The 12,733-nt window shown below is 38.7% G+C and overlaps 1 protein-coding gene across 1 annotated transcript in view; it reads right to left on the reverse strand.

Moving 5' to 3' along the window:
- Positions 1 to 6,323: 6,323 nt before the first annotated feature.
- The window catches only part of SYNDIG1 (synapse differentiation inducing 1), a 383,620-nt gene continuing 377,210 nt past the window's right edge, over positions 6,324 to 12,733 (reverse strand). The window contains exon 4 of the mRNA XM_068232212.1: positions 6,324 to 6,953. Coding sequence (XP_068088313.1) covers positions 6,795 to 6,953 — 159 coding nt within the window. The 3' untranslated portion in view covers positions 6,324 to 6,794. The remainder of the gene's footprint in view (positions 6,954 to 12,733) is intronic.

Genomic DNA, 12,733 nt, shown 5'->3' on the forward strand with positions numbered 1-12,733 from the left:
AATTCCCCTTTGTATCCCTTTCTTGCTCTCAGAGGCCATTTTCTGCTAGGAAAGTGTTTTATAGTTGGAATTTCTTATTAGTGAGGGTCACACTGTAGTCACTTCCTGTCTGAGTCAGGACTGAGTCAGCCACTTACATACCTTATATTTAACTTTTTCAGGCAGAGAAAGAAAAAAAGAAACACAGCATAGTTATTTGTGTGCTAGGCACTGTACATACACATGTCTATCTCATCATGTCACATGTCACATCGGGTATCCTTTAACCCTGAGACCCCCAATCCTGGCAGCATTAAGACAGAGCCTGACATGACAGGTTCTGTATTTTATACTGAAAGTACTCTTAAAGTAATTCATGCAGTTTTTTCCATAGTTCATCTGTGTATTTGCCTATCCACTTGAAATTTTGCAGTAAATGAACAAATGGCTTCACTAGAAAAAAAAGAAAGCATAGCAACTGAGGTCAAGTAACTTTAATTCATATAAGCTATAATATTGGCACAATGTTCCCAGAAAAGATGATCCCTATGCTGAGTTTCTACTGCTATTTGTGAAAAGTTGGCTTTAACATTTAAGAGGTGAACACATGTTGTCTGCATTCTTCATCCCACAGGCATTGCTAGCATTAAGGGTTAGCAAGGTTAAAACATGTTAGTGTTCAGCTATGGGTTGTAGCTATGGTCAGATTAGGAAAGAGCAGTTTCTTGCCATGTTCATGCCCTAGGCAAAGAAACGGCTAAATCCCATATTTTTATCCTATGCTACTAGGGCAACTCGAAATGTATTGTGCAGATATATGTTAAATTATTTATTGCTCAGAAGACTACTGATCAGGGTAAGGGGCAGAGAAGTTTTGAACCAAAATTCTGGACTATTAAGTTCCTGATGTATTTTGTTGTTCATTTTGCATGTTTGCAGAACATTTTAGAGCTCTCCTTTGCTGAACAATGTCTATAGGATACCCTGTGGATGTTTTCCTCAGTACCTAGAGCGGAGTTCCATCTCAAGCCTTTCATCATGTAACCAGCAGATGTGTACGGAATTTTGATAAAGAACATTGTTCTTGCCATCTAAATTTGACTGGAGGCACCAAAATGTATTAATCAGAGCATGTTTCTCAACATTATTATACCCCTTCATTAGTTAGTTCTATGGCCCAGTACCCCCTATTGTGAGTAACCTCACATTACATACTCCTTAAGAAAAAATAAATAAAATAAAAATAAATAAATAAATATATATATATATATATATATATATATATATATATGTATGTGTATGTGTATATATATATATATATATATATATATATGCATATATATTTACTGCCAGCACTCCATAAATGTGTGTACATGATTTTCAAACATTCCTTTAAACTTTTAGCAAACTATTATTTATTCAGGTTTGCTTATAGCTTGTATTTTTTTTTTCATCTAAAAAAAATTACTATAATGGAGTAAACTGAGTCACCAATAGATTTATCATCAGTATTTGGCAACACGTTTCATGGTAACATGGTAACAAAGCCACTTCTTAAAGAGAACCTGAACTGAAAATAAAAAGTCAAAATAACCATACACAGGTCATACTTACCTCCCGTGTAGTCTACTCCTCCATCTCTTTCTCCTCTCCTGCGTCCTGTTTGTCCATTGTGATCAATGGAATTCTCCGTCCTCTATTTTGAAAATGGCCATTACCCCATAACAGCTTCCTGGTCAGCACACAGTTAAACTGTAATATCATCCACGTGAGCCATAGTGAAACATGGACATTACCTTGCACATTCAGTTGTAACTGACAGCTGCTAATATATAACTGACAGCAACTGGTATATTTCAGTTCTGACAAAATATTGTCAGAACTGGAAGGGATCACTGTAAGAAGAAAATGGTGAGCCTCTGAGAGGAACTGATGGTGAGGTTAGTATGTAATATTCATTTGCAACTACATCATGTGTTTATGTTAAATAATTTTACTCGCTTCAGGTTCGCTTTATGGCCAGTGCCTACAATTGTCATAAGGCACCTTATAAACCATCCAGTAAGCATGTAGGGGTTAATAATTCCTTTGACCTTCAATAACATAATTTAGATACATTATTTATATAATACATACTTTAGCATGATCAAAAAACAGCATGAAATATCAAAAATGTAAAACATAATTACTAAAATGTCCATAAATCTAATAATCAATATGTAAAACACAGTACTATATATTGCGCACTGTTTTGAATGAATCATGGTGATGTGTATTGGATTGATTTTTTTATCTGAATCATGTTACGTAAAGGATAAATGAATTAAAAACCACTGCGCAGTTATTGGTTTGTTTATAAGGCTCCTTGACTGTAAACAGTGACCTGAAGAAGTAGCTTTATTACCACAAAAAACAAATAGGCAATTACTAATAATAAATCTGTGACTCAATTCTCCATGACTCAAAGGTAAGTCTTCAACCTACACTCTGAATCTTACATTTTTTTTAAATCCTACTCTAATTAATACAATGTTTGGGCATCACCAGTCAAATGTACATTAGTCACTCCATCCCTACTCCCTGAGAGGCCCATTGATTCCCTGTGCAGTAGATACCTGGGAATCTCTTTTTTTCATTATAGTGTGACTACCCTCCAGATTCTACCAATTGGCTGTATGGGGTTGGGCTGAATCTCCCCATCTGTTCCCATAGAGATAACCTTTTTGTGAGTCATGTTATTCACCTTCCTCAATTCACCTTTTGCACAATGTTGACTCTTAGCTTGTTCTTTTTGAGGTTTCGTCATCTCTAGTTAATATTGCTGTTAAGGATCCTTGGTTCCCCAGCAACATCTAGTGCCCAAGGAACATTTCTAGTTTGCCTTAGCCTAAAAACGACTCTGCTATGGTTAAGTTAGTCATAATAGTGATACTTTTAGTGCTAGTTTAGTGTCAGAGATTATTTAAAAAGGTTAGGATTAGAGAGAGCCTTAGTTTAGTGTATGGGAAGGGTAAGTTACTGGTATACAGAGCAGAGGGTTGCTTAGGTCTAGGCAATTGGCTGAGAGCAGCATTAGTGTTGTGGTCAGATCATTTCTGCACAGGGCACATAATAAGTGAACACATTGAATTTCTAGCTCTTATACCCTGCACTAAAAACCTAGGGGGCCTATTTATAAACGTGGCAATTAGCTGATCACCTGCTGTTTACCATATTTATTGACTGCTTACCATATTTATGAAAGTGATGCTCAGCATATATTTATTGTATAAAGGTTTGCCTGTTTCCCAAGATAATCCCTTTTAAAAATATTGAAAATAAGTAATGATCGCTATGTTTGTAAACGATGTGTCAGTGAGAGAATACTGGACTGGAAAATAAAGGAGTGTGCAATCCAAATTTGAAAAACATTATGTACAGAGTCTTCTGTTCCCCAAAAATCAAGTTCAACTTTTTAGAGCAGCAGGGACAGCCATACTATCCCAGAAAATTACACATTTATAAGTAGATAAATACTTGTTCTACTTACATAGCATGTATAGTATACTGTCTCTTTTTTTCTCCTAGAAACTGCCTGTCATATCTAGCTTGCTTTGTAAACAAATGTGAGCACAGCATATATATCGTATTTCAGCAGCTTCTGCAGAGAGATGAGGTGTATTTCCTTTTTCCGCCTCATTCACACTAAACTACCCTCAGCCAATCAGTTAGGAGCAGGAAATGTGGTAGGGGAGATTACAATTAGCTTCTCCATCCTTGGCAATGTACCGGAAAGGACCTAGGCTGACTGAGATAAGATTCACTACAGCAGAAACATTTATGATTATATTAGAATGGTTTCAATGCAGGGTCAGGATGTATACTAGTTAATAAACAGAGTAGTGGGTAAATAGAATTTGATTTTGTGGCTGAGAATCACACTTTAAGAGATTTTGGGGCACAGAGGCTTGTGTACAGTTATTTCAGTTGAGTTGTTCTTTTTGCAAACCAAATTCATAGTATATTCACATTAGGGGCCTGATTCACTAACGGCGATAACCTAGTTAGCACGCCTAAAGACTTTGGGCGTGCAAACTAGGGCGCTAAGTATTTTGCGCACACAAAGTCAGTATCGATCGCGCGCATCTCGGTGTGACATTAACGTTGCACCGTTCGCGCTGTAATTCGCCTTTGCGCGCTAAATGTCGCCTCCTTCGCATGAACGATGTGGCGTTTAGCGCGCAAAGGCAAATTACCGTGCAAAGGGCGACGTTTTCGGCGCGCGGTCGCACATAGCCACGCCGCTAATACTTAGCGGCGGTTAGTGAATTAGGCCCCTGGTATATTATATACCCATCTCAGTGCTTCTTTTTCACACTTTCCAATGTAATCTGTTTGCCATGTTTTATAAATAGACTCCTAGCTCAGCAAATGTTTCACCAAAGAGCTATGGTAGTAGATGGTTTTAATACTGTGCAGAGATAATACTGTACGTTCCCCTGACTACTTGTCTTGTTTAATCCTGCTGCCTTATAGGGTACCATTTTTCTCTAGTGTACAACTATCAGTGTAGAATTTTCTTCTCTGATCAAATGGTATATGTTGGGAAAATGCAATTTTTTTCATATGAGAAATGAAATTTCAGTTGCGAAAACTGCCGATCCCTAACAATAATAAAAATACTTTGCCATACATAGCACTGAAAATGTATCTGCTTCCAAACATGCTCAGTATTTTATTTCAACCCAGCCAACAATGGCAATGTCAGAGGAGCTAATACAGCGTAGATTAAGTTAAAAAGGCCAGAGTGCCTCATGCTGATTTACTGAATGAAAGGTTGTTTTATAACTAGGAGCCCGGGGCCAGACATTAATTGATTTCATCAGCCCATGAGAATGAATCATGAAGTGCGCTATTTCTATATTGCTGTAATTCTAAGACGTACAAGGCAAAAATGTTGCTTTACAATGAAATGCACCAATCATTTCCAATCATTTCCACGAAGTCATAGTAGCAAACAGAGATGAGTCTGCACTTTGATGGTCGTAATTTAGCATCCCTTAAAGTAAACATGTAGTGAATTCAGAGCCCATCTTTCATATTGACATACCGTATATACTCGCATACAAGCCGAATTTTTGACCCCCAAAATGGGGGTCAAAAGTTGGGGGGTCGGCTTGTATGCAAGTCTTCCCTGGTGGTCTAGTGGTGGGTGGGTGGGTGGGTGGTCCGCGCCCCGCTCCCCCCTCCCCGCTCCCCCCGCGGCTGCCGCTGCTAATACCTGTTTAGGCAGCGGCCGCTTCCTAATCCGCGTTCCTCTTCTTAAGTGTCTTCTCAGAGTATCACAGCAGCGCGCCCGGCGCTGCTGCTGTGACGATGCAGGGGGCAGGAAAGAGCGGTTCCCTTGGCAACGGCGATACAGATCGCCGCTATAGGGAGCCGCGCTCTTTCCTGCACTCTACATCGTCACAGCAGCAGCGCCGGGCGCGCTGCTGTGATACTCTGAGAAGACACTTAAGAAGAGGAACGCGGATTAGGAAGCGGCCGCTTCCTAAACAGGTAATAGCAGCAGCGGGGGGCGGGGGGCGGGGGGGGGGCGGAGCACTACCTACCTATGCTGGGCACTAAACTGGGCACTATACTGGCTAAACTGGGCACTATACTGGCTAAACTGGGCACTATACTAGCTAAACTGGGCACTATACTAGCTAAACTGGGCACTATACTGGCTAAACTGGGCACTATACTGGCTAAACTGGGCACTATACTGGCTAAACTGGGCACTATACTAGCTAAACTGGGCACTATACTGGCTAAACTGGGCACTTTACTAGCTAAACTGGGCACTATACTGGCTAAACTGGGCACTTTACTAGCTAAACTGGGCACTATACTAGCTAAACTGGGCACTATACTAGCTAAACTGGGCACTATACTGGCTAAACTGGGCACTATACTGGCTAAACTGGGCACTATACTAGCTAAACTGGGCACTATACTGGCTAAACTTGGCACTATACTAACTAAACTGGGCACTTTACTAGCCATACTGGGGCACTATACTAGCTAAACTGGGCACTATACTAGCTAAACTGAGGCACTACCTACCCATACTGGGCGCTATACTGGCTATACTGGGCACTATACTGGCAATACTGGGCACTTTACTAGCTATACTGGACACTACCTACCTATACTGGGCACTATACTAGCTATACTGGGACACACTGGGGGGCTGCACCAATCCAGAATTTCCTACCCCCGGCTTATATGGGGGTCAATCATTTTTCCCTGTTTTTTCAGGGAAAAGTTGGGGGGTCGGCTTATATGCGGGTCGGCTTATATGCGAGTATATACGGTATATCCTTCATATGTAAATTGCAGTTTGAACGTTGGAGCCTAGTCATGTTTTTTTAGCCTCTCTTGTATCAATGCCTATGAGAAGTTCTTATGAGCACCAAGAATGGTGCATCAGGCAGAGGACTGCTGGAGGCTTTCCAAGATCCACTGGCACCGTACAGTGCCTACTACCATGCAAAGGTCATCTTACGAGGTTTACTTTGACTATAGCTTTATCTTCAGATAGAAATAAACTCTTGGCAGTTTTGCTTGTCTGATTGCTTAGCACAATGGCAAGACACATGAATGGAGGATAAAGTTTCCTGATGAAAAAAATATATCCAGGGAAATGTAAGTTCCAGACTCTCCAGTGCTATTGCCCTTGTAGTCCAGTCCTGGCAAACTCAGCACTGTAATTCAGTATTAACTTGCCAAGTTCAGTTTTGTGCCTTTCCAGCTTATAAGTCTTGGTTTGTGAGTCATAAGGCTGGAGTAGTTCATAAATGGTTGTTTTTAGAAAGATAGGCTATTAGCGCTACGGCCACTCCGACATATATTCCAGTTCCTATTGTGATGGACAGTACCGCTAAGAAGAGCGCTCTTCGGGAGCTGGAACTTGCTTGATGAAAATCACCTTTGGCTACCGCTTTGTTTGTCTGTAATTAGAAAAAAAGTATATATATCTGAGATACATAACAGGTTCACTTAGTTTCAAGCATTCATTTTACACTTACATAAATTGTTTTACGCCCCCCCCAAAAATGTAGTCAGAAAAATATTTTTGGATTCATTTATAAACATAGTACAGTATAAAAGGACTATGCGCTCTTCATAGGGATGACCTCAAACTTCACCAAAGTAATTTTCCCTGCAGAATTTCAAGGTTTTAACTGACATAAGTTTTTTGTGAAAATATAATGGAATTTTGCAAGATATACATTTTTACAAAAATGAGAACTTTGTTAAAAAGGTGTTTTCTTATGCCTATTGACTTAAATGCATTTGATTAAAATGTGTTTTTGCATACCCAAATATTTTTGCATGTATTCTCATCCTTGCATTTTTGAGAATACTCTCATATGTGCGATAATGTGTAATTAAAAAAATACAAAAAATTAAAAATTACAATTGCCATATTCACTCATCACCACTTATAGGGGTCAGTTATAATGAAACCGCTCCCATTCCAACATGTGAATGACTACATAGTATTATGGCTTGAAGATTTTCATGGAGCAAAAAATGCAACTAATCAGGCTTTCAACAACATTCTATATAGTCACCAAAAGAGTTAAAAAACAAAAAGAACAAACCTTCTTATTGCCTATAATATGTTAAATATGTTAATATGTTAAAGTAGCTTAGTGTAGATGAATTGAGTGTAGGACAAAAACATTCAAAGAGGGCAGTAATTTGTGCATGACCATTTATCAATAGTAAGAGTGATCATTGTTTTTAAACAGGATGAAGGCATTTATTTGCTAACTTTAAAAGATTCAAACTGTAAGCTTTTGACCCAATATACAGGTATTTTTCAAACTATATTTCCTGAAATATAACTGGAAGCAGAGTTTGAAAAAGGCCTTTATACTGGGTTGATAGCTAACTGTTTGGATCTCAAAGTAAAAGTTAGCCAGGAATTAGGATATAATACTGATACACATGTACACATGACATGTGGCAATACACAATACTCTTACAACCCAAATTCAATAGATCAGAAAAAGAAGCTTGCAAATGTCTGAACATGTTTCACATAGCAAGGGACCGGGTGCTTGCTCAGGAGAATTAAGCTAATTCCGGGTATCGCTGATCAGCTCTCAGGAAGAAGGGATGCTCTGGAGGCCATGTGTTGAGTACATAACAGGGAAATGTCTATCAAATCAATATATGCTGTTCTGATTTCCATGTTTCTATGGCAACCTTCCAGATACCCAGCAAATATATTTATCTGCAGTTACTGAGAAATATATATTGTTGCTTAACCTATTTTGGTTCCTGGACGTAGAATCTACGTCCAGGAACCATGCGCGCTACCGCGGCCGATCGCGCGTGTGCACGCGCACTCCCAGCCGCGGATTCGGTAGCCGGGCAATCAGTGAATCGGGCTATGGTGCCCGATCACTGATTGCTCTCCCCCGCTGCAAAAGCAAAAGCTTCTCTCGGAAGCTGTGCTTTTTCTGGCTGTCACCTCCCCCATGCGTCGCTCTAAGCGTGTGTTACGCTTAGAGTGACGTCATGTAAACAAACTCATGGCCGCCATCATGTGGCCAAAAAGTAATACTACAACTGAAAGTAAAAAAAAAAAAAAATTAACACACATTTACATTATAAATCTATTGTTTACCTCCCACCCTCCCAAAACTACCCAAATAAAATGTTTACTATAAAAAAAAACCATTACAATAAAAAAAAAAAAACATGTAAATATTTACCTAAGGGTCTAAACGTTTTAAATATCAATGTAAAGATGAAATATTTCTATATTTTTTTTATTTTAAACTTGTAAATAGTGATAGATGCAAAATGGAAAAAATGCACCTTTATTTCCAAATAAAATATTGTCGCCATACATTGTGATAGGGACATAATTTTAACGGTGTAATAACCGGGACATATGGGCAAATACAATACGCAAGTTTTAATTATGGAGGCATGTATTATTTTAAAACTATAATGGCTGAAAACTGAGAAATAATGAATTTTTCCATTTTTTTCTTATTCTTCCTGTTAAAATGCATTTACAGTAAAGTGGCTCTTAGCAAAATGTACCCCCCAAAGAAAGCCTAATTGGTGGTGGAAAAAAACAAGATATAGATCAGTTCATTGTGATAAGTAGTGATAAAGTTATAGGCTAATGAATGGGAGGTGAACATTTCTCACGTGAAAACGACGGAACGCGAATGGGTTAAAGGACCACTATTGTGAAACACTGTAAAATTTAAAAAAGTACATGCATATGTATAAAATGTACATTTGTCCAAGAGTAAAATGCACTAGAAATTACTTTTTTCCTATGCCCCTGCCACTTATAGTAGGTTTTCAAAATCTGATTGATCTGACAGGTTTTGATTTAGTCCACCTCCTTATGGGAAATACTCACAAAAAGACTATTCACAAAATTTTGATGAACATAAAAACAGTATTTTCATCATGAAACCAATATCTGAAAAAAGTAGCAACACTCCCTAATGACAGAGGTAAAATACTTAATATCAGTGTACAGAAGAAAAAAACCCTTTAATCTAACTACTGATAATACTGTATATACAGTACTATATTTCAACACTATTTGCTATTAGCATTTACTTTTTACACTTTTTCATTAACACAGAAAGGTCTCCCACCACTGGCAAAACCACTGCTTAATTGTAAAAGATTTGACCTGTGTAGACCCCCTTCTCTACATATACCTACTTCCTCCTGTCTTCTCATCCTTAAAGCATGACAGTGATAAGCTGCCCATTAATGGTACAGTTTTTAGTAGACAATCATATTTTGGATCAGATCCTTCAGATCAAAAGAAAAGATTGTATTTTATTGATCTGCAGCATTAAAAGATCCAAACTATTCACGATGTCAAAATTAGTTGTTATCACAGGAGAAGATCAGTCATGTTGATCGACAAGTTATCTCATAAAATCATCGATAATGTACTTGTTTAGGATTGGTGTGGCCTGCCAGGTTTCCTGTTTTTCATACAAAATGATCTGCATAGTACGATTGTTCACTAAAAATTGTAACATTGATGAGCACCTTTAGTGTGACCCATGGGATCTGTATTTTCCTATGCGGCACTATTTGTTTTTCAGCAAACACCAAAAAAGTACACAGCCCTTCTGAGATGCTATTTTATATAAATTATTGACTGTTCTTAATAATTTAGAATTATACATTATGGAGCCTGGAAGAGATAGCATTTTCTTCCTCATCACATCACTAGCATAAAAATCTGTGCATGTTTTCAATAATTAAAAGCACACAAGACAGTCTATGAATTAATAGATTTACATCTTGAGAGGTATCTACGATAAAGTATATCATAATGTTGATCAAACGTGAAAGTGTTGGAGACTAAATTATCATATTATTATTGCTGTTTTTGCCCCTAATGAGGATCTCCCACTTTCTTTCCAAAAAAGGTCCTGGAAATCTTACCTGTGAAAGGAATATCTAAAACAGATCCTTTATTGTAAAGATTATAGAATTTTAGAATTCTCTCTTATTTAACTTCTGCACAGATCCTTTTTTGTACAAGGAACTGAAAATGTGTTTTTCCCCAGTTTTTATTTTCACTTTGGAACTGTGGAACTGAAGAAAGTTAAGAAAAAAAAAAGTTTCACTTACCTGGGGCTTCTGCCAGCTCCCTGTGCCCGTGATGTTGGCAAATGTCCCCGACATGGCTCTGTTTCTTCACCGCCAACTTACAAGTTGACGGTCCTGGCCGCGCACATCCTTGCTCCAGCTCATGTAGCCGGTAACGTCCTGCACAGGCGCAGTATGAGAAAATCTGTACTGCGCCTGCGCAGAAACGTGAGCTGGAGCGAGGATGTGTGTGGCCAGGGCCGCACAGGCGCAATGGACGGGCGACTTCAAAAGTGAAACTGAGCCACAGCGGGGGACCAGAGGATCGTATGGTAAGGCATGGACACAGGGCAGCTGCAGGGGGCTGGCAGAAGCCCCAGGTAAGGAAAACTCTTTTTTTAAAACTTTCTTCAGTTGAACTTTAACCACTTAAGGACTGCAGTCATAAAACCCCTTAAGGACCAGAACCTTTTTTTTCCATTCAGACCACTGCAGCTTTCACGGTTTATTGCTCAGTCATACAACCTACCACTTAAATGAATTTTACCTCCTTTTCTTGTCACTAATACAGCTTTCTTTTGGTGCTATTTGATTGCTGCTGCGAGTTTTACTTTTTATTATATTCATCAAAAAAGACATGAATTTTGTCAAAAAAAATGACTTTTTTAACTTTCTGTGCTGACATTTTTTAAATAAAGTAAAATTTCCTATACATTTAAGCGCGAAAGTTATTCTGCTACATGTCTTTGATAAAAAAAAAAACATTCAGTGTATATTTATTGGATTGGGTAAAAGTTATAGCGTTTAAAAACTATGGTGCCAAAAGTGTATTTTCCCATTTTCAAGCATCTCTGACTTTTCTGCGCACCTGTCAGGTTTCATGAGGGGCTAAAATTCCAGGATAGTACAAATACCCCCCAAATGACCCCATTTTGGAAAGAAGACATCCCAAAGTATTCAGTGAGAGGCATGGTGAGTTCATAGAAGATTTTATTTTTTGTCACAAGTTAGCGGAAAATGACACTTTGTGACAAAAAAAAAAAAAAAAAAAAGTTTCCATTTCTTCTAACTTGCGACAAAAAAAAAATGAAATCTGCCACGGACTCACTATGCTCCTCTCTGAATACCTTGAAGTGTCTACTTTCCAAAATGGGGTCATTTGTGGGGTGTGTTCACTGTCCTGGCATTTTGGGGGGTGCCTAATTGTAAGCACCCCTGTAAAGCCTAAAGATGCTCATTGGACTTTGGGCCCCTTAGCGCAGTTAGGCTGCAAAAAAGTGCCACACATGTGGTATTGCCGTACTCAGGAGAAGTAGTATAATGTGTTTTGGGGTGTATTTTTACACATACCCATGCTGGGTGGGAGAAATATCTCCGTAAATGACAATTGTTTTATTTTTTTTACACACAATTGTCTATTTATAGAGATATTTCTCCCACTCAGCATGGGTATGTGGAAAAATACACCCCAAAACACATCATACTACTTCTCCTGAGTACGGCGATACCACATGTGTGGCACTTTTTTGCACCCTAACTGCGCTAAGGGGCCCAAAGTTCAATGAGTACCTTTAGGATTTCACAGGTCATTTTGAGAAATTTCGTTTCAAGACTACTCCTCACGGTTTAGGGCCCCTAAAATGCCAGGACAGTATAGGAAGCCCACAAATTACCCCATTTTAGAAAGAAGACACCCCAAGGTATTCCGTTAGAAGTATGGTGAGTTCATAGAAGATTTTTTTTTTGTCACAAGTTAGCGGAAATTGATTTTAATTGTTTTTTTTCACAAAGTGTCATTTTCCGCTAACTTGTGACAAAAAAATAAAATCTTCTATGAACTCACCATACTCCTAACGGAATACCTTGGGGTGTCTTCTTTCTAAAATGGGGTCATTTGTGGGGTTCCTATACTGCCCTGGCATTTTAGGGGCCCTAAACCGTGAGGAGTAGTCTTGAAACCAAATGTTGCAAAATGACCTGTGAAATCCTAAAGGTACTCATTGGACTTTGGGCCCCTTAGCGCACTTAGGGTGCAAAAAAGTGCCACACATGTGGTACCGCCGTACTCAGGAGAAGTAGTATAATGTGTTTTGGGGTGTATTTTTACACATACCCATGCTGGGTGGGAGAA

The sequence above is a fragment of the Hyperolius riggenbachi genome, chromosome 4, assembly GCF_040937935.1.
Source record: "Hyperolius riggenbachi isolate aHypRig1 chromosome 4, aHypRig1.pri, whole genome shotgun sequence".
NCBI lineage: Eukaryota > Metazoa > Chordata > Amphibia > Anura > Hyperoliidae > Hyperolius > Hyperolius riggenbachi.